This window comes from Microcaecilia unicolor, chromosome 3 (assembly GCF_901765095.1).
Source record: "Microcaecilia unicolor chromosome 3, aMicUni1.1, whole genome shotgun sequence".
Lineage (NCBI taxonomy): Eukaryota > Metazoa > Chordata > Amphibia > Gymnophiona > Siphonopidae > Microcaecilia > Microcaecilia unicolor.
The window spans coordinates 452,825,799-452,845,851 of record NC_044033.1 but is presented as its reverse complement, the minus strand read 5'-3'; the positions used below and the strand labels follow the sequence as shown (position 1 = coordinate 452,845,851).

The following is a 20,053-nucleotide window of genomic DNA, read 5'->3' as shown; positions in this document are numbered from 1 at the left end:
TTGTCACTCTCTAGATTTGAGCTTTCTTGTCTTAATGCTGATGTTAGACTTTCCTTTATATAATGCACTGATTTTGACAAGCCATTAGGTATCATGAGGATAATTTAACAACTAGTCATCTAGGTTGAAAGGCCAAGTAGGTACCTATTTTTAGGCTAACTATAAAGATACATTGGTGCAATTGCCTGATAATTAAAGGGATGTATATTTAGTTGCAGATGCTAAACATGTATGTATATTTAAGAAATAATACAAAATCCTCACACCTGATAATTCAATGGGACAAGGAGGAGAATGCCTCAGTGTGCCCAGACCTAATGTAATTTGTATTGGTCTAAAAACGGACTACAGTCCAATCACTAGCATAAAAAAACCTCCATAAAGTCACTTTTAGATCTTCAATTCAGTGTTTCAGTGTTCTTGTACTTTACTTTCATTGTTTAAATATAAGAGCAGAGAGTTTTGTGCTTAACTTTCAGAGAAGTTTTGTACTTAGCTTTCACAGAAGTAAGCCCACTTGCTGAACTTCACTACTACTGTCTGACAGTAGCCAGTGTTTCTTTCCATTGCTTCAGGGACTAGTGGGATCATTTGCTGAAAAGAAACAAAACAAGATCAAAACTCTGCACCCATCTAAAGCTTCATATATTGGCAATATTTCTTACATTGAAAATTTTAAAGCACGGTAGACTCCGTTTCTCAGCGCTAAAGGCTACACCCCCAAAATGGTGTCCCTGTCTTTATATAGGATGCCACTAAGAAAAGGGGCAAATCAGAGTGGAAATGTTCAAAAGGCTGTCTCAACAATTGCCAATAGGCTTCAGAAAAATGATGCCATTCTAGTCTGTTATTCAAACCCATCTGTTCAAAAGATTCCAATCTAAAGATCCAGCATTGTTCTGCTTGAAACAATCTCTTATGCCGATCTTCACCTCTTTTCAAAGTGAAATCCATTCCAACACGGTGCATTTTAAAGCTCTAAACTCATGATTGAATCTTTTGCAATGTGCTGGCAGTGGTGAATGCTCTTTATGGGTAACAATAGTGCTATCATGGGTAATTATAGTGCTCTTATGTTCCAATATCCATGTCATCAGAGGTTGGGAAGTTTGACTGACAAACACCTTATTACAGGGACACACTATGCAACAAACAACAAATGATGCAGAACAGGTAATCTTCCACCTTAACTTGTAAACTTTACCATCTACAGGATTTGGGAATTTACTAAGGCGCACCTAAAAGTGGCCTGCACTTGTATAAGGAACGTGTTTTGAATGCACGGTGGTCCCTCAGCGCGTCTGGATAAAAGGCATTTTTTGTGCCGGAAAATGGACGTACGGCAAAATTGCTCACTAACCACCTCCCACCCTCAAAAAATATCTTTCAAAATACTGATTGCCAGCCTCTATGCCAGCATCAGATGTAATACTCAGGTCCGTGACAGCACATGCAAGTCCCAGGAGCAGTTTTAGTGGGTGCTGCAGTGCACTTCAGACAGGCGGATCCAGGCCCATACCCCCCTACCTGTTACATTTGTGGAGGAAACAGCGAGCTCTCCAAAACCCACCACAAACCCATTGTAGCCATATATAGGTGCCCCCTTCACCCATAAGGGCTATGGTACTGGTGTACAGTTGGGGGTAGTGGGTTTTGGGGTGGGTTGGGGGGGCTCAGCACACAAGGTAAGGGAGCTATGTTCCTGGGAGCATTTTATGAAGTCCACTGCAGTGCTCCCTAGGGTGCCCGGTTGGTGTCCTGGCATGTCAGGGGGACAAGTTCACTACAAATGTTGGCTCCTCCCATGCCCAAATGGTTTGCATTAGGACGTTTTTGACATGGACGTCTTTGGTTTCGAAAATCGCTGAAAGTCAGAAACGTCCATGTCTAGGGACGTCCAAATTTAAGGATTTGGATGTCTCTCATGGTATTTTCGAAATGAAAGATGGATGTCCATCTTGTTTCAAAAATATGGGTTCCTCGCCCCTGGATTTCGCCGTTTTGCAAGGACGTCCAAATCGCAAGTTGGACGTCCCTTTCAAAAATGCCCCTCCATGTCATCTAAAAATAATTAAGAAGCTTTCAGTATTCTTAACCCCCATGGTATCAGTTACCATGTACAATACTCTAGAAGAGCTGACCCATGTAATTCTGTGATCATCTTTTAGACGTTAAAAAAAATGTTTCCATGTGAAATTTTGGAGACCTGCTGGGTCAATCAAAAATGTAGAAGGATGTTGAAACACATCAGGGACAAAACCTATAGAAAAAACTAAATTCACTTTTCCACAACTGTTCAGTCATTTGTATTTCCTTCAAAATGCCATAGTTCATGCTAATCTCTCATTGGTAGGAGGTGGAGTACTTTTTATTAGATGTCTGATAAGTAGTGGATATGTTACACTGAATTATCAGGTGTGAGGATTTTTCTATTATTTCTTGTTTTTATACTCCACCTCCGTCCAATCATGCACCACTTAGGATTTGTGTGCCATCTGGCTGTGCACTATTCTATAAGGCATGGTGCCCAACTCTACTTGTGTGTAACTCAAAAGGGGGTGTGGCCAGGGAGACACATGGGTGTGTCATGGACGATCTGAAAAGTGGCATGTGTAGTTATAGAACACTACCTCAGTACGCCTAACTTGGGCACCAGAATATACACCAGGTTTCAACAAATATAAGTCTGGCGCCTAAATTTAGGCATGGGAATCAGCACTAAGTGTTATTCTATAGAGGGCTATAGAATAGCGCTTAGCACTGATTATTTTGAGTGCCACTTTTAGACTTCCACCCTTAGAAAGAACTTATTTATGGAGCCTACTCTACAAAGAAAAGTAGGTGCCTACCTTCATCTGTTTCTTGTTCCTGTAACTGGGCATATATGCACATATTTGTTTAGACACAACCATTTATGCTAGCCACAGAGCTGATATAAAGGCTTATGCCTAGATTTGAGAGATGCCTTTGTAACTTATAGTACTCCATAAATTCTGTGCATATGTATGCACCTCATTCATAGTAAGAGAATAATACTACATACATATCTTTGATAGTGTGAACTTTGCATGAAATGGGCATTCACTTGGATGACATCTGGCAAGAGAATAATGTGTACTACTACTACTACTACTACTAATACTATTTAGCATTTATATAGTGCTACAAAGCGTACGCAGCGCTGCACAAACATAGAAGAAAGACAGTCCCTGCTCAAAGAGCTTACAATCTAATAGACAAAAAATAAAGCAAGCAAATCAATTAATGTGTAGAGGAAAGAGGAGAGAAGGGTAGGTGGAAGCGAGAGGTTACAAGTGGTTACAAGTCAAAAGCAATGTTAAAGAGGTGGGCTTTCAATCTAGATTTAAAGATGGTCAAGGATAGGGCAAGACGTAGGGGCTCAGGAAGTGTATTCCAGGCATAGGGTGCAGCGAGACAGTGTAGCCAAATTATTATTATTTATGCAAATATGTGATCACATACAAACACAAACGCACCTTTAGGCAGCTCCTAATAGAATTATCTGGATAATTTTATAATAGAGCACCTAGTTTAAGTTGTTAAAAATGCACCTATGTAATAAAGAAAAGTGGGCTCCTAAAATATCAGAGTAAGTGGCTGAAAACATGACTTGATTTAAGGTGTGGTCATTTACAATAACCCCCTTGCATTTATGAGCTATGCGATTAAATGATAGAATAGCTCTGAGTACTCTGCTAGCATTCATGCACATACAGTATGTGTACATTTGTGCATATAAGTGCTGGTGTTCAATAAATAAAGCATGCAAATGGTGCTTAAATGTAAGTTACAAAGAAAAACAGGGGCAAAGTCCAAGATGGTCTAATTTGGAGTAGCCTAGTGGTTAGTGTAGCAGACTTTGATCCTGAGGAACTGGGTTCAGTTCCCACTGCAGCTCCTTGTGACTCTGGGCAAGTCACTTAAACCTCCATTGCCCCAGGTACAAATAAGTACCTGTATATACTATCCAGCTGATTTTCGAAAGTGATCGCCGCCCATCTTCCGACACAAATCGGGAGATGGGCGACGATTGCCCAAATCGGCATAATCGAAAGCTGATTTTAGGCTGCTTCAACTGCGTTCTGTCACGGGGCCGGTGAAAGTTGAAAGGGGGCGTGTTGGCATGGTAGTGAAGGCGGGATGGGGCGTGCATTGAGATGGCCAGCTTCGCCCGATAATGGAAAAAAGAAAGCCAGCGGTCAGGACAATTTGGTCCGTTTTATTTGGACCATTTTTTTTTAGGTCCAAGTCCCAAAAAAGTGCCCCAACTGACCAGATGACCACCAGAGGGAACAGGGGATTACCTCCCTTTACTCCCCCAGTAGTCACCACCCCCTTCCACATACAAAAAAAAAAAATCAGACATTTTTTGCCAGCCTGTATGCCAGCCTCAAATGTCATACCCAGCTCCCTGACAACAATATGCAGGTCCCTGGAGCAGTTTGTAGTGGGTGCAGTGCACTTGAGGCAGGTGGACCCAGGCCCTTCCCCCTATCTGTTACACTTGTGCTGGTAAATGGGAGCCCCCCCAAAACCCACTATAGCCACATGTAGGTGCCCCCTTCACCCCTTATGGCTATGGTAATAGTGTAGAGTTGTGGGTAGTGGATTTTGGGGGGATTTGGGGGGCTCAGCACACAAGGGAAGGGTGATGTGCACCTGGAAGCTAATTGTGTTTTTTAAATTAATTTTTAAGTGCCCCCCTAGGGTGCCCGGTTGGTGTCCTGGCATGTCAGGGGGGCCAGTGCACTAGAAATGCTGGCTCCTCCCACGCCCAAATGCCTTACATTTCGCCGGATTTGAGATGGCCAGCTCCAGTTTCCATTATGGCTGAAAATCTGTGTCGGCCATCTCATCTAACCCCGGCGAGCAATTTGGTCAGCGCCCAGCATATTTCGAAAATATGCTTGGCTCTGCATCTTCACGGAGTCAGCCCCAAAGATGGCCACCCATCGATTTGGCCGGCGCCATTCGATTATGCCCCTCTATGTGAACCGCTTTGAATGTAGTTTCACAGAAAGGCGGTACATCAAGTCCCACTTCCCTTTCCCTTTTATTTCAAAAACATAAAGAAAAAATAAAATAATTGGGAAAATTGAATCTGTGATATTCTTAAAAAGTCTTTATGTGTTCAAATAAAACCTATTGTTATTAGTCTTAGTTAGAAGGACTTTAGAAATCAACGGATAGGGTCACAAGACCTCATATAGGGCTAAATCCTATTTTCAGCCCAGACATTTATTCAACAGTATATACATCCTCTCCAGTCCTACAGTAAGTGTACATATACGACCTGCCCTATTATGTTGCTCATAGTAGGATACACTGTCCTTTAGAAGCAGCACACCCACTCTCTGATAAAATACTGTTAAATTTAAATTTAAACTTGTGTAATTAAAGACACAAGGTAGTAGTGGGTTTAGCAAAGAATTGTCTTTCTAATGCCCTAATTTCAGTATCTTGGGTCGCACTATAGGCAATAAGCTCCACACACTTCAAAAATTCAGGATCTGTCAGTAAGACTGAGTTAAATCCTCCGGCATGTCAAGCATTAAAGATAGAGTAATTCCTGAATAGTCTGATAAATGACAGAACTCTATAGTAGCACCCTCTACACTTCTCGCTAGAGACTGAGACAGGAAAATAATCAAGTCTCATACAAGAGTCATGAGGTACTGAATAAAATGTAAAGTCAAGAGTGGTGGGGTTATGAATTCTCCAGATAGCTACTAAATAACGATCCATCATAAGCTGCTTTGATGAGTTAAGGGCCTTAGGGACTCTGTACTGAGCTAAAGACTTACAATTGAGGACAGCATCCTGTACTAATCCTCACCTACTATGAAATGATCAGTTTTTAGCAACGTCAATTGGCGGGCCAGCTCATGAAAAAGTTTATCATCAATATTCGGTCTCTATACATTGACAAATGTGTAAACATGTTGAGCCAATAACAAAGTCAAAATAATCCAGTGACCACAATTAGAAAGGACCTTATAATCCAAGCTTTTGGCTGATAGAATCGCCACACTCCGCTACCAGAACAGGCAGCAGAGTGTTAACATACCTTATTCCAATATCTCTGAAGTTTCATAGATTCTGTCACACTTAATCAAGTTACCTGAATAAAAAAAACACTTCTGCATGGAGATATTTATAATAAAGCAACAGTTTTTTGTGCTTGATAGGATTGTTCATGCCACTTACATTTAAAGACACTATTTTACATAGCCCAATAGGAGTAATGTCTGTAAAAATTCACTATATTAAATGGTACAAAAACAAAAACTAAGAGTAACAAGCACCACTATCTAAATGCACAAGTGGTAGCTTTGAACAAGTTTAACACCCCTGAAAGAAAGATTTGTGTGACACAATCCCAGTATAATTGCAAACTATGGGTATTGGAAGAGTTTAGGAACTACAGGACGTGGCCTGCTATTACCACTAGCAGATTTGGTGGGTAGACAGTATGCTGGTTCTATTTCCATCGGGCGATAAAATTGCAAGTGAAGTACCGAAGGAATCATATTGTTCAAAAATCTTAATTGGGTCACTCCCCTCAGTTCCCTTGTATAGACCAAGAATTCTCAAGTTGTTTCAATGGCTTCTATTGTAAAAATCATCAAGTTGTGCCTCAAGAATTTTCAGGGCCTTGCGGTCCATCTGTTGATTGGAAACAATCTCCTCCATCTGCACACTCTTCTGCTTGAGAATACCCAGCCAAGAATTTCCGCTTTAATATCCTTAATATCTGATTTGCTATCTGACAGCAGGGCTGAAATCTTTTGCAGCTGCCTACGTCCTCCGCTATATTGTCAGCTTCGTTTCTACCAGTATATTTTTTTGTTACATTTGTACCTCGCGCTTTCCCACTCATGGCAGGCTCAATGCGGCTTACATGGGGCAATGGAGGGTTAAGTGACTTGCCCAGAGTCACAAGGAGCTGCCTGTGCCTGAAGTGGGAATCGAACTCAGTTCCTCAGGACCAAAGTCCACCACCCTAACCACTAGGACATGTATGACAAGTCTAGCAGTATTTTGGGCAATTTGCAGTTTCCTTAAGATACGTTCTTTACACCCTGCATAGATAGAATTACAATAATCAAAATGGATCAGAATAAGAGTTTGGACAAGTAATTTGAAAATATCAATTGAAAAAAAGGGCCTAATGTGCTTTAGCTTCCAAAGTAATTTAAAAGATTCAGTAACCACTGAGGACACCTGAGATTCAAAGGTTAAGTGCTGATCAACAACCCCTGAAATTTTTAGAGTGGACTCCCAAGGATAAGAAATAGTCAGTGCTAAAATTGCTGCTGCGATCATGGTCAAACAGATTAGCTATTACCAAAAATGTAGTCTTCTCCTGATTTAATTTTAGCCTGAATTCAGAGGCCCAGGATTCCATTAAATCAAAGCCAGTTTTATAGAATTCCCTAGATGTCTTCTCAAAAAAGGATGTAAATAGTGACATCATCTGCATAGCTAAATGGATGGAATCCCCTTGTGGCATATCATAATTTGGAGACCAAAGCGATGATACTGCGCCCAATAAATCAATAATTATGTGTCAATTAATAGATGGTTCTAATGGGAGCTCTTCTCTCAGACCTACATTCTGATTGAGCTCTGTAGCCCCACACATAGCCATTAGTGCTGGAAATTGAAAATCGGTCATTTTCCAGCTGCGGCAAAAAAGACCCATGTAAGGTGTGCTAAAGCCACTTTTTCTCACACCTTTGTAAAAGAACCCCTTTAATCATTTGTCCTCAAGTAGATTAAATATAAATTATCCACCTAGTGCAACATAGAAAAATTGTATGTGAAAACTAGAAAAAAGTCTCTTCTTAATCACTAAAATCATTTTTTCTACTTTATTATTCAATTGTCAAAGTACAATTAAAGAAGCATATGCAATATTTTGAGCAGTAAGCAAAGAATATAATAGTTACCATTATCTACATCAAGGAGTGAAGAAAGCAGAACAAATATCTCAAAATAGTAATGTTTAGGCATCAATATATATTTAAAACTCAATCAATCATCTTAACCATCAAGAAAAGTACAGGGAAATGAAATCATAATACAGGTATACCTGTCTACTTCATTTCCCCAGTAAAAAAAAAAAATCAAACTGCAAAGGATCAAAAATGAATAGCTATTCTCCTGATAAGTAGTAACAGACTTGCAAAGAAACCTAAGAAAAAAAGATGCAGCCAGCTGCAACACTGCATGTGCCAGAGTCAAAAACTGTGTAGCCCTGGACACATCAGGGAAAATATTAACTTTTTTACCACAAAAAATTGAATACTTATATTGAAAAGAAGTTTTAATATAGCTATTTTATCTTCCTCTTTAACAAAGGAAACCAGGAGAGTAGCTCTGTTGGAAATCATAAGAACATAAGAAAAGCCATACTGGGTTAGATCAATGATCCATCTAGGCCAGTATCCTATTTCCAACAGTTGTCAACCCAGGTCACAAGTACCAGGCAGAAACCCAAACAGTATCAAGATTCTATGTACCAATCCCAGGGTAGGCAGTGGCTTCCTCATGTCTGTCTCAATGGCAGACTATGGACTTTTCCTCCAGGAACTTGTCCAAATCTTTTTTAAACCCAGATACACTAACTGTTGTTACTGCATTCTCTGGCAAAGAGTTCCAGAGATATCACATCATGAGACAATTCTAAAGAAGTTGTTAAATCAACTGGTGCTCTGTCCATCAGCTCTTCTCTTTCCTCATTATCTTTGGAGACAATTTTAACAGAAGAAATATAAAACATAAGAATATCCATACTGGGTCAGACCAGTGGTCCATCTAGTTCACTATCCTGTTTCCAACAGTTTATTTATTTATTTATTTGTAGCATTTATACCCCACTCATTCCTGCTAGTAGCAGGTTCAGTGCGGCTTACAGAGTATGGTACAAGGTATCAGAGAGACAATAGAAAGTAAGTTGCAATGTATCACAGAGATAATACAAAGTATGATATAATGTATCACGGAGATAACACAGCTGTATAGAGTGGGACAATAGTGAAAGATGTGGGGAAAGGATTGGGGTGTGGGCAGTCTTGGTGTTATGGACTGGATACTAGAATTAAGTAGGGTCGTTTGGGTAGGCTTGTTTAAAGAGGTAAGTCTTCATCAGCTTGCGGAAGGGCAGGTGTTCATTGGTTTTTCAGATATGTCTAGGTAAGGCGTTCCAAAGTTGGCTGCCTATAATGGAGAAGTTGGATGCATAATAGGTTTTGTATTTGAGGCCTTTGCAGTTGGGAAGATGAAGATTGAGATATGTTCGAGAAGATTTGTACCAGTTCCTGGCTGGAAGATCAATCAAATTGGACATGTAGCTTGGGGATTCGCCATTGAGGATCTTGTGGATCATTGTGTGGATTTTGAAGTTGATTCTTTCCTTGATAGGGAGCCAATCTAGGTCACAAGTACCTGGCAGAAACCCAAATGGTAGCAACATTCCATGCTACCAATCCAAGGGCAAGCAATGGCTTCCTCGTGTCTGTCTCAATAGCAGACTATGGATTTTCCCCTAGGAACTTGTCCAAACCTTTCTTAAACCCAGATACCCTAACCACTGTTACCACATCCTCCAGCAACGAGTTCTAGAGCTTAACTATTTGCTGAGTGAAAAAATATTTCCTCCTATTTGTTTTTAAAATAGTTCCATGTAATTTCATTGAGTGTCCTCTAGTCTTTGTAATTTTTGAAAGAATAAAAAATTGAACCACTTAGACTCATTCTACAGCACTCAGAATAAATCTGTGCACACCCAAAACACGTGCCAACACTAGTGCAGCCCATTTTTCAGCGCACCTTAGCAAAGTGACCCCTAAGATTCAAACTTGTCAACAATTATCTGCCTTGAGACATAAGGTGGAAATTTTAGAAAATGTAGCAAGGAGTTTCATTTTTAGATTTGTTAGCTCACCTAAATTATCTTTACTACACTAATGGACATGTTTAAAAAAATACCATTCGGAGGTTATCAAAGTTTCTTTTGAATGATTACCACCAATTGTTAAGGCTTTGCCAAACAGTTAAGAAAAAGCCCAAGTAAATCTCCTCAGGTTTAGGCTAGAGAAGTTCTCTTGGATATTTCAGCAATATTGTAAAGGATAATATTGTCCCTACTACTATAATTGTGACTCTGGCCTTGTCAGCATATAGAGACTGGCTTCTGATAATGTATTTCAGGGGTCCTTATACCAAGCTGTGGGATAAAGGGCCCTGAGCTAGCGGTGGGGGCCATTTTTCCCGTGTGCCAGGGCCCTTTTTACTGCAGTGGGTAAAAAGCCCCCAGAGAAACATGGTCATGTGGTAAGAGAACTCTTAGTGTGTAGCCATGCAGTGGAGAGACCTTACCGCCACCCATTGAGTTGGCGATAAGTGCTGCCCTGGTATCCCGGCGGTAACCAGGCAGCGCATGGTGATGCCCAGTTACTGTCTGATTACCACCACACAAGCCATTTCCAGGGGTTTTTATTTCTCCCCTGGATATGGCACACGCTCGAGGCAGAACTACTGCCAGTGGTCATGTCGGGCTTACTGACGCTTTGTAAAAGACCCCCTCAAACAGATAAAGGTTATTTTTTAACTATCTTAAGTTTTTCCTGACATGTCTAGAGATTCACAGAGTAAGCATAAGCAATTTCTTGTTCTTAGACTTGGGATGCTTCAGTTGGGAGTTTTATTCTTTTTAAAGTTTCCTCGTAAATGTGTGACTAAACTACATTCAGTTAAATATGTAATTTTTGAGCCTGCACAGCTAAAGGTGTTTATTTATAGCAAAACGGTCAGAGAATGTACTGTTGGACACCCATGAGTAATTCGCATGATATAAGATCTAATGTTTCAGGGCACCAAGGTTTATTTCTTCATTTTGATTTGTTTTATTCATTTTCTACATATTGTTCCCCCTTGTTGTAGACTTGTACTCATACAGGGAATTATATGTGTTTGCTATGACTAAATTTCATTTTCCTTTTTATTACAACTATAACCCATTGACTATTCTGTTCAAGTATTGTTTGCTTGGTAATTGTAATTACAATTCTATTAAAATAAAAACATACTGGTCAATTCAACAAAGGTATCAAGGTAAGAATTTATAATACTTATTATACTTGGGGTCCACAAGCTTTCTCAGCCACTGGTGGTCTGGCAAGATTTGGAAGCAATCCCCAATTCTTCCTGCTATGTTAAACATCAAACATCACATTGATACCAATGACTCTTGGTGACCCCTTGTCACCCTACTGTTAGGAGCTGAACTGCAAAATAAGGAGCACATGCCCTTATTTAGAAGCTTGACCATAGTGATAGTACCACAAGGCTACTGCTAGAGGATTAAAGGTGCCATTTTAATGGTAAGTGAATAACAGAGTTGGAGCAAATGGGGGTTGTTCCTATTCCTCACTAGACCATCAAGGATACCCCCAATAAGAGCTGAGGGGTGCCAGGGGTGTGTTGGGGAATGGACTCTATGACAGTGTCAGGAGGGTGTTGGGATGTCAGGGGGAGGGTAAAATTTACATCAGAGGAAGCACTAGATCATGTCTCTGAGAAGGTGTAAAAACTGACATTCAAATTTGTTAATTGTAAAATGGGAAGTACAGGTCTATTTTGGAGGTATGCTAACTCTTGCCTAAGTCAAGCCCCTGCTACAATCCCTTAAAATGTATTTTGACAATATTTAAACTCTGTGGGTGGCATTTATACTTTATTTGGATACTCAGTAATTTTAATATTCAGAACCATTATCCAGATACAAATCCAGATAACTTAGGACAGCTTTTTTCCCCTTCCTAAGTTATCCAGATAATTATTTAGATACCAGTGCATAATATCACTGGTTGCTGGATAAATGCTGGCTCTGCCAAGACTCCACCCTGAACCACCCAGCACTATTCTTATAGCACCAGATTGGTCTGTAGTGATGTTCAGTGACTTTTATTATTTTATTATTATCATTATTTGGATAATGCTGATGAAATTCCATGGATGGCCCTGGTCAGCACCACTTATCCAGTTAGAAGGCATTGCTACCAAAAAAAGTAGCTTTGAATATTAGGCCTTATATATCTTGGGGGCATATATGTTCAGATATCAACTTTCTAAAATTGCTCATTGTGTATGTTTGTGATTTAGACATGTAATTGCTTCAGAAAGGCAATATACTTACGGTTTATACTCCTAAACACAGATTAGTAAAATTTTTTGCATACGTTTTGCCACTGAGTCCTGTAAATTTTTAAAAAGGCCAATTTATGAAACCTGTCATACAATTATTTGATGAAGGGCCAGAGGACTTGAATTTACTGCCAAATAAGTTATGGTGTCAGTCATCTTACAGAGATTTTACATATGTTTCAAGGACTTGGTTATTCCACAGTTATCTGCATGTGTAGTTGGATAATGTTTATAGGTAGAGGTGGTGGAGATGAAAACGGTAACGGAATTCAAACATGTGTGGGATAAGCATAAAGGAATCCTGTGCAGAAGGAAGGGATCCTCAGGAGCTTAGCCTAGAATGGGTGGCAGAGCTGGTGGTTGGGATGCGGGGCTAGTGCTGGGCAGACTTATACGGTCTGTGCTGGGGCTGGTGGTTGGGAGGCGGGACTAGTGCTGGGCAGACTTATACGGTCTGTGCCAGAGCCGGTGGTGGGAGGCAGGGATAGTGCTGGGCAGACTTATACGGTCTGTGCCAGAGCTGGTGGTGGGAGGCGGGATTGGTAGTTGGGAGACGGGGATAGTGCTGAGCAGACTTATAGGGTCTGTGCCAGAGCTGGTGGTTGGGAGGCGGGGTTGGTGGTTGGGAGGCGGGGATAGGGCTGGCAAGACTTATACGGTCTGTGCACTGAAGAGGACAGTACAAATAAAAGAGTAGCACATATGAATTTATCTTCTTGGGCAGACTGGATGGACCGTGCAGGTCTTTTTCTGCCGTCATCGACTATATGTTTACTATGTATGTGTAGTTACCCTAACTTATGTAACTGAACAATCTCTGTATTGGCTTGTTCTAGAACAGCTTTTATAAAGATATTAGATTTGTATTTCCATTTTAAGGATTTTATATGCTTTAAATATGATAATACTAATATATACATAGGTATGATTGTTAGGTAGATATTTAAAGGAGTTGATCTATGCCACAATGTAAAATGTGTACCTGAATTTATTGTTAAGGGCCCTGTATATTAAGCCGCCCTGGAGGCACATTGCCATTTTTAGCACATACTAAGAATTAGCGTTTGCTAACCATGTAGATGCCAATAACATTCCTATGGGTGTCTACATGATTAGTGTATGCTAATTTTTAGTACATGCTAAAAACGCTAGCTCACCTTAGTAAACAGGGCCCTAAATTTGAACTGTAACCCACAAATAAGTACCTGTATACAATATGTAAGCCGCATTGAGCCTGCCATGAGTGGGAAAGCTCGGGGTACAAATGTAAAAAAAAAAATTATTTTAGTTAAGTGCAATGTAAATATCAATTGAATTAAACAAAACTCTCAAAGTTATGAGCATTAACCCTTTGTATATCCTTCTCTACAATTTTAATGAAGCTGATAGATGTTGATAGATGTACAGTAATCATATTGTATATATTTTGTTTTCAGCTCCCTGTGGAGGACAATATTCTGGATCAGACGGTGTTGTTTTATCACCAAATTACCCACATAATTACACTTCGGACCAGACATGTCACTATTCAATAACTGTACCACAGGAGTTTGGTAAGAATTTAATCACTGTTACTTTACTTTATTTTATTAAACAACATAGTTAATTTCTGGCTAGGGAATAATAATGTGTTTGTGCAACAGTATGTTAATATATGCAGGCATGACCAGTCCCACTATTTCCCTTCTTCCTTATTACCTCACAGTGACCCACTTAGACAATGAACATATCATGTTTGCTGGAAATTGAAATCACAGCTTCATTGTGAACAAAGAGAAACCTGAAGGGGAATGGAGAATAGCACTGTTATTCCTCACAAAAATGAAAAATATTGTTCCCCCATTATATCCTACGAGAAGTAGAAATGGTGAGGGCACTGGGCTATGTGAACCTAAAGAAGTAGCACAACAACAACAGCAGCAGGAAGAGATGGAAGGAAACCACTGGCAGATTTTTTTTTTTTTGGGGGGGGGGGGGGTAGAGAAGGGACAAATTCAAAACAATGCTCAAAACTTGGCTGTTTCAGCAAATATTTAATTCCACATAAAGCTTTACCATTTCCTACCCAGTTTCGGCAATATTTCCTTCTTTCCCCCCTCCCTTGCCTTTTACTCTATGTGTGATTGCTCCTTGAATGATTGGTATCAGGGAATGCTGTCTTGTCAATTTTTGTAGTTCTTTCTATTTTCTTTGTTTTTAGAATTGTACACCTCTGTTATCTGCGAGTTAGTTAACGGTGGTATAGCAAACTCAAATAAACTATAACTATAAATTAACTGTGACCATCTCTGTGACAAGGTGACTAAAGTCACCAGAAACAAAAAAGTTTTAATAAATTCTGTTAGAGCAAAACATTTGTAATACAACAGTTGCAGGAGTTCAAACGTGTAATTTTGCAAACTGCTTTTGAACCCAATGACTTGAAAAATCAGCCATTTTCAATATTTCGGATCCACTACTTCAGTCACCTTCTCCCAGAGATAGTCACATATTGTCTCATAAACTTCTGTGTCTGACTGCTCCTGCTCCTGTGTGCCGGAACCCGGGTGATTTCATTAACGTGATATCCCGGGTCACCCAGGTTATTGCGTTAATGCAATCATCCGGGCCCTGGCCGGCATGTAGGAGCAGGAGAGAGACAGACCTGGAATAAGCTTGGCAGCACCAGGCCCCCCTTGGAGGCTGGGCCCGGGGAATTCCCCCCCACCTCCCCTCTCGGTGACCCTGACTGCAGGAACTGAATTAAAACCTAAGCGTAGGAGGAAAAGCAGGTTAAAGTAGATATTTCCCCCTCAACACCCCTTTGAGAAAGGAAGCACGGTGACATGGTCACAATATGTAAGAACTATTTTACATACAGAAAGGGTCTTTTATAAAATTGAGCAGTTGTATACACACCTATAAGTACTCATGCCTAAAAGACCACATGCACTTAGCTGTACACACATATAGGCATTCCCAGGGATATAGTTTGGGTGGTACAGCTCTACTGCACTTTTGTTATAGGGGAAATAGTTGTCAAAAGGAATTTCTGCAAATAAGGACTTTTTTGTGTCAAAATGGTCAGATGAAGATTTACCTTCCCAAGGTGGTTGTAAAATTACATGTGTTCAGCCTGCATATGTGTGAGTTATCTGCAGTTTGAAGAACAGTTCCAAGTGTGGGGCTGGGGTGGGGTTTGCATTTTTATATACCTGAGCATAACTTACCAAAGCAGAAGGACTTGAGCAGTGCCATACCAAGGGCTGTGCAAGCAGTTCAGCTTCATAGAGTGCAAATATGGAGGGAAACACAAACATTACACTCACCGTCTCCTTCTATTAGCACTGGCAAAGTGAGTGGGTCATTTGTGGTCGAGCCACATAGAGGCCCTTTTACAAAGATGAGCAAGGTCTTACGCGCGTCCAGCGCATGCCAATTTGGCATTACCACCCAGGTACCGCGTGCCCTGAGAAATAATTCCAAATTTGGCACGTGCCAAAAACATGCGGTAGAAAATAAGTTTCTACCACGGGGTCATTCCCAGCGTATTCAGCGGGTGGCACATGCTGGACAGTTACTGTGCGGGTAATGCATGAGCTCTTACCACTACGTCAATGAGTGGTGTTAAGGGCTCAGGCCATAAATAGACACGCTGGATTTGATTTGGTCCTACATCCATTTCCCGGCCCCCCCAAAATACATTTTTTCAGACGCGGTGGAGAATGGTCCAGCGTTCGTTCGATACACATGCCCACAATACCGCAGGCCACATTTTGGTGCCCCTTTGTAAAAGGTCCCCACAGAGCACAACAATAGCTCAATTGATTTCTGGATGCAAGTACTTTCACTTTGAAAGTGTGGTACCCATGTGCACAGTTATAACATTACATTAGTGGTTATGCAGTCAGAGACTCAGTATTCATTAAAATGCATCTTTGGTCAACCAAGTACACTCCTGCAATACTTTATTTAAAACGTCTTTCAGTTAGAGTGTCATATATTCCATCTGCATGATTTGGTCTGAATTATTACATCCAAATAACACTCTTAGACTGAAATTATGTGAATAATGATTTTAGTATTCAACCTGAGCAATGATTTATATATAAAGTAAGGCATGCATTTCTACAGCTTGTGCTAAATGTCACCTTATTAAAAAGAAGTAACTTAAAAAAGAATGAACATAATTTCAGAGTAGAACAGAGTAGCAGAATATGTAATGTAGTGCTTACCTGGTAGCTTTTTTCAAGAATTCAGAAAATTTACGTCTTTGTTAACAAACATATATTTGCAAACATACAGTGAGAGCAACAATTTTAAAAAAAGTCATTTTACTAAGCCGCAGCAAAAACTTACCTGCAGTAGTGTGGGCATGTGTATTTGGCACGCACCAGGCCAGTTTGTACCGCATCTGTGAAAAAGGGCTTTTTTTTCAATGGGTTGGGAAAAGAGCCTGTGGTAAAATTGAAACCAGCATGTGCCTAGTTACGGCCTGAGCCCTTAATGCCACTCATTGATCTAGTGGTAAGGGCTCATGCACTACATGCATGGTGACCGGTCAGCGCATGCCAACTGCCGATTAATGCCGGAAATGCCGCAAGTGGTAGGAAATTAAAAAATAATTTTTCCCAGCGTTGTGGGCACACACAAAATCTGAAATTACTACTGGGGGGAGGCACTTGCATTTTTAAAAGCGCTTGCTTCCTCACACCCACCTAATAGTTATCTTCCAGAACTATGCTGTGTTGTTAATTAGTTTTGACCTTGCTTTCTGTTCCAGCAATGTTAATTCAAAATCAGTTTATTTCAATTCCTTTAACAGCATTAGAGTGCCAGTTTTGAGTTTTTGGTTTGTTTGTTTTTTATCTCCTACATTCATATTGATCAGAATTTGTTCTTGATAATTTTGTCATAAAAGGGAGATTTGAAATTGGCCTATAATTAGCTGGTTCTGATTTCGAGATTGGCCTTCTTCAATAAGGGTCTAATCATTGAATGTTTCTATAAATTAGGTACAAAACCTTCCACTAAACTTGAATTTAAAATGTCCAAGAACACAGGGGCAACAAATTACCCAACAATCTTTAATTATTTTGGGAGGAATAATTTCTGCTATAGAGGTGTTTCAATGGACTGATGTTAAACGTTTCCCTAAAGAAAATAATATCAAAGGACAAAAAGTTGAAATGAACTAAAAGAAAGTATCTGCTTAAGGGTCAGCTATAAATCATGATGTCTGAGGGCCCCCCCTCTCGATCTTGCCCTAATTTCTGCCCCAACAATAAACCCCCTGACATCTGATACCAACCCCAACTTCCATTCCCTCATTGCCAACCACACCTCTGATCATACACCCCTTTGGGACACACATCTCCTCTAATTCAGGACTCTCCATGACACATGGACACCTATAAATGGAGCCCCTGTGACACACACACAACCGAAACAGGCACCTGAAGCAAAGGCCACCATGTACATTTTGCCCATATACGGAAGCCTGACCTATAGCAGTAATGTTGTGATATTATCATTAGAGGTATTGTGGTCCAAGCCTTGAAGCGGAACAAGTGGGCATCACATCAACCACACTAGACCCAGGTGCCCCACTTTCATAGGTTGAACCTACAGGGGTTGACCTTGGGAGAGGTTACTATTGTTATGATTCTGCCGGTTTGGCTGAGGGGGAGGGGGGACGTCTCTTCTGATTGGCTGCCAGGGGTTGTGCTGACGTCAGGGGATAGTACTTTAGCCTGCAGCTGAAGAGTTTCTCTGCTTTTGCGTTGCTTCTTGGTAGTAACAGGAAAGCCTGATAGGTTTCTCTCAGAACGTGCTCTAGGTTCTGACAGGGATCTGTGTTGGTTTAGAGTATTCTTTTCCTTCCCTCTGGGTTAGCTGCTGCTGTGTGTGTGTGTGTGTACGTAGCTCTGTAATCAGGGTCAGCTGCTCGTTTGTTTAGTGGGGGCTGGGCATTGCTCAGCCTCCAGGGCTCTGGGCTGAGTGAGAGCCTTCTCCTTTGTTTGTTTGTTTTAAGGATTTCTCGTCCCGGCCTGCTGGCTCAGTGAGTTTAACCCTTTGTGTACTGTGTGTATTGTATTCCTGCCTCTACCAGTGTGTTTGTTTGGATGGGCCCCACTCCCTCTCAGGAGGGGAAGCATTCTCTCTGATTGTTTGTTGATTTATGGCACTCTCTCTCTGCTGGCTCTACAAGCTTAACCCTTTGTGTTCTGGGTGCCTCTGTCTACAGTGGGGTTGAGGCAAAGGCTTTCTGCCTTCCTTTTGTGTTTGGTTCCTCTGGCTTCTGCCTGGGGCTCCTACCCTGGTGGGGGGGGGGGGGGGGTTGCTGTGTTAGTTTCCCTGTCCTGCGCTAGTCCCCTGCGTGGGCATGTTTCCCCCTCTGCCCTATTGCTGGTGTTCAGCGCGTGTCTGGCCTCTTGGGGCCCTCTGGGTTCTTTCACCCCTCCCTGTGTGTGATTGGGTTCCAGTTCAGCCGTGAGGCTCGCACGAGTGGCTCTGTCTGTGTGGGTTCCGGTTCAGCCGCGAGGCCCGCCTGTATGCCTATTTCCCTTCTTCCTGAGGGACTGTGGGGAGGGGTAGCTTAGGGGGTATTGTGTAGCTGGGGTGTGCGGTGGTGGGTCGGTCTCCCCTTGGCCTGGGTCGGCACCCTGCTGGCCTCGGCCAGGGCCCAAGGGCTCACGACCAACCCAACTGATTACAACTATATGTTAGGTGTATGCCCACATGTGGGGGTCTTCACTGCAGAGGACCTGAATTGGACGGTGTGTGCCATGAGGGATGACCTGAATTAATTGTGTGTGTGTGTGTGTGTGTGTGTGTGTGTGTGTGACGTGAAGGGGGTCTGACTTGGTTGTATGTGTAGGTCATGTGGAGGGGCATAATCAAAAGGCACCGGCCAAATAGCTGGCCGGCCATCTCCGGTGCTGGCATCACAAGCAGGCGGAGTCAACCATATTTTCAAAAAAGATGGATGGCCATCTTTTTCTTCGCTAATACGGTTGGGCCCGGCCAAATGTCGGAGTTTGCCGGGGTTGAGATGGCCGGCCTCGGTTTTCGGCCATAATGGAAAAAAATGCCGGCGATCTCAAACTCGGCGAAATCCAAGGCATTTGGTCATGGGAGGAGCCAGCATTTGTAGTGCACTGGCCCCCCTTACATGCCAGGACACCAACCGGGCACCCTAAGGGGCACTTCTAAAAATTAAAAAAATAATAAAAATAGCTCCCAGGTGCATAGCTTCCTTACCTTGGGTGCTGAGCCCCCCAAATCCCCCCCAAAATCCACTCCCCACAACTCTACACCATTACCATAGCCCTTATGGGTGAAGGGGGGACACCTACATGTGGGTACAGTGGGTTTGGGTTTTTTTTGGAGGGCTCCCATTTACCACCACAAATGTAACAGGTGGGGGGTGGGCCTGTTTCCACCTGTCTGAAGTGCATTGCACCCACTAAAAACTGTTCCAGGGACTTGCATACTGCTATCAGGGAGCTGGGTATGACATTTGAGGCTGGCAAAAAAATGTTTTTGTTTTTTTTTAGGTGGGAGAGGGTTGGTGACCACTGGGGGAGTAAGGAGAGGTCATCCCCGATTCCCTCCGGTGGTCATCTGGTCATTTGGGGCCCCTTTTTGAAGCTTGGTTGTGAAAAAAAAGGACCAATTAAAGCCGGTGAAATGCTGTACAAGCCTGGCTTTTTTTTTTTCATTATCAAGTGAAGCTGGCCATCTCGTGAGCACGCCCCCGTCCCGCCTTCACTACCCTACCGACACACCCCCTTGATATTTTGCTGGCTCCGCGATGGAACGCAGTTGAACCCGGCCAAAA

The 20,053-nt window shown here is 41.7% G+C and overlaps 1 protein-coding gene across 1 annotated transcript in view; it reads left to right on the top strand.

Moving 5' to 3' along the window:
- Positions 1–20,053, top strand: part of CSMD1 (CUB and Sushi multiple domains 1) — a 2,896,277-nt gene that overhangs the window by 2,268,601 nt on the left and 607,623 nt on the right. The window contains exon 31 of the mRNA XM_030195161.1: positions 13,668–13,784. Within this exon, the coding sequence (XP_030051021.1) occupies positions 13,668–13,784 (117 nt within the window). The remainder of the gene's footprint in view (positions 1–13,667; positions 13,785–20,053) is intronic.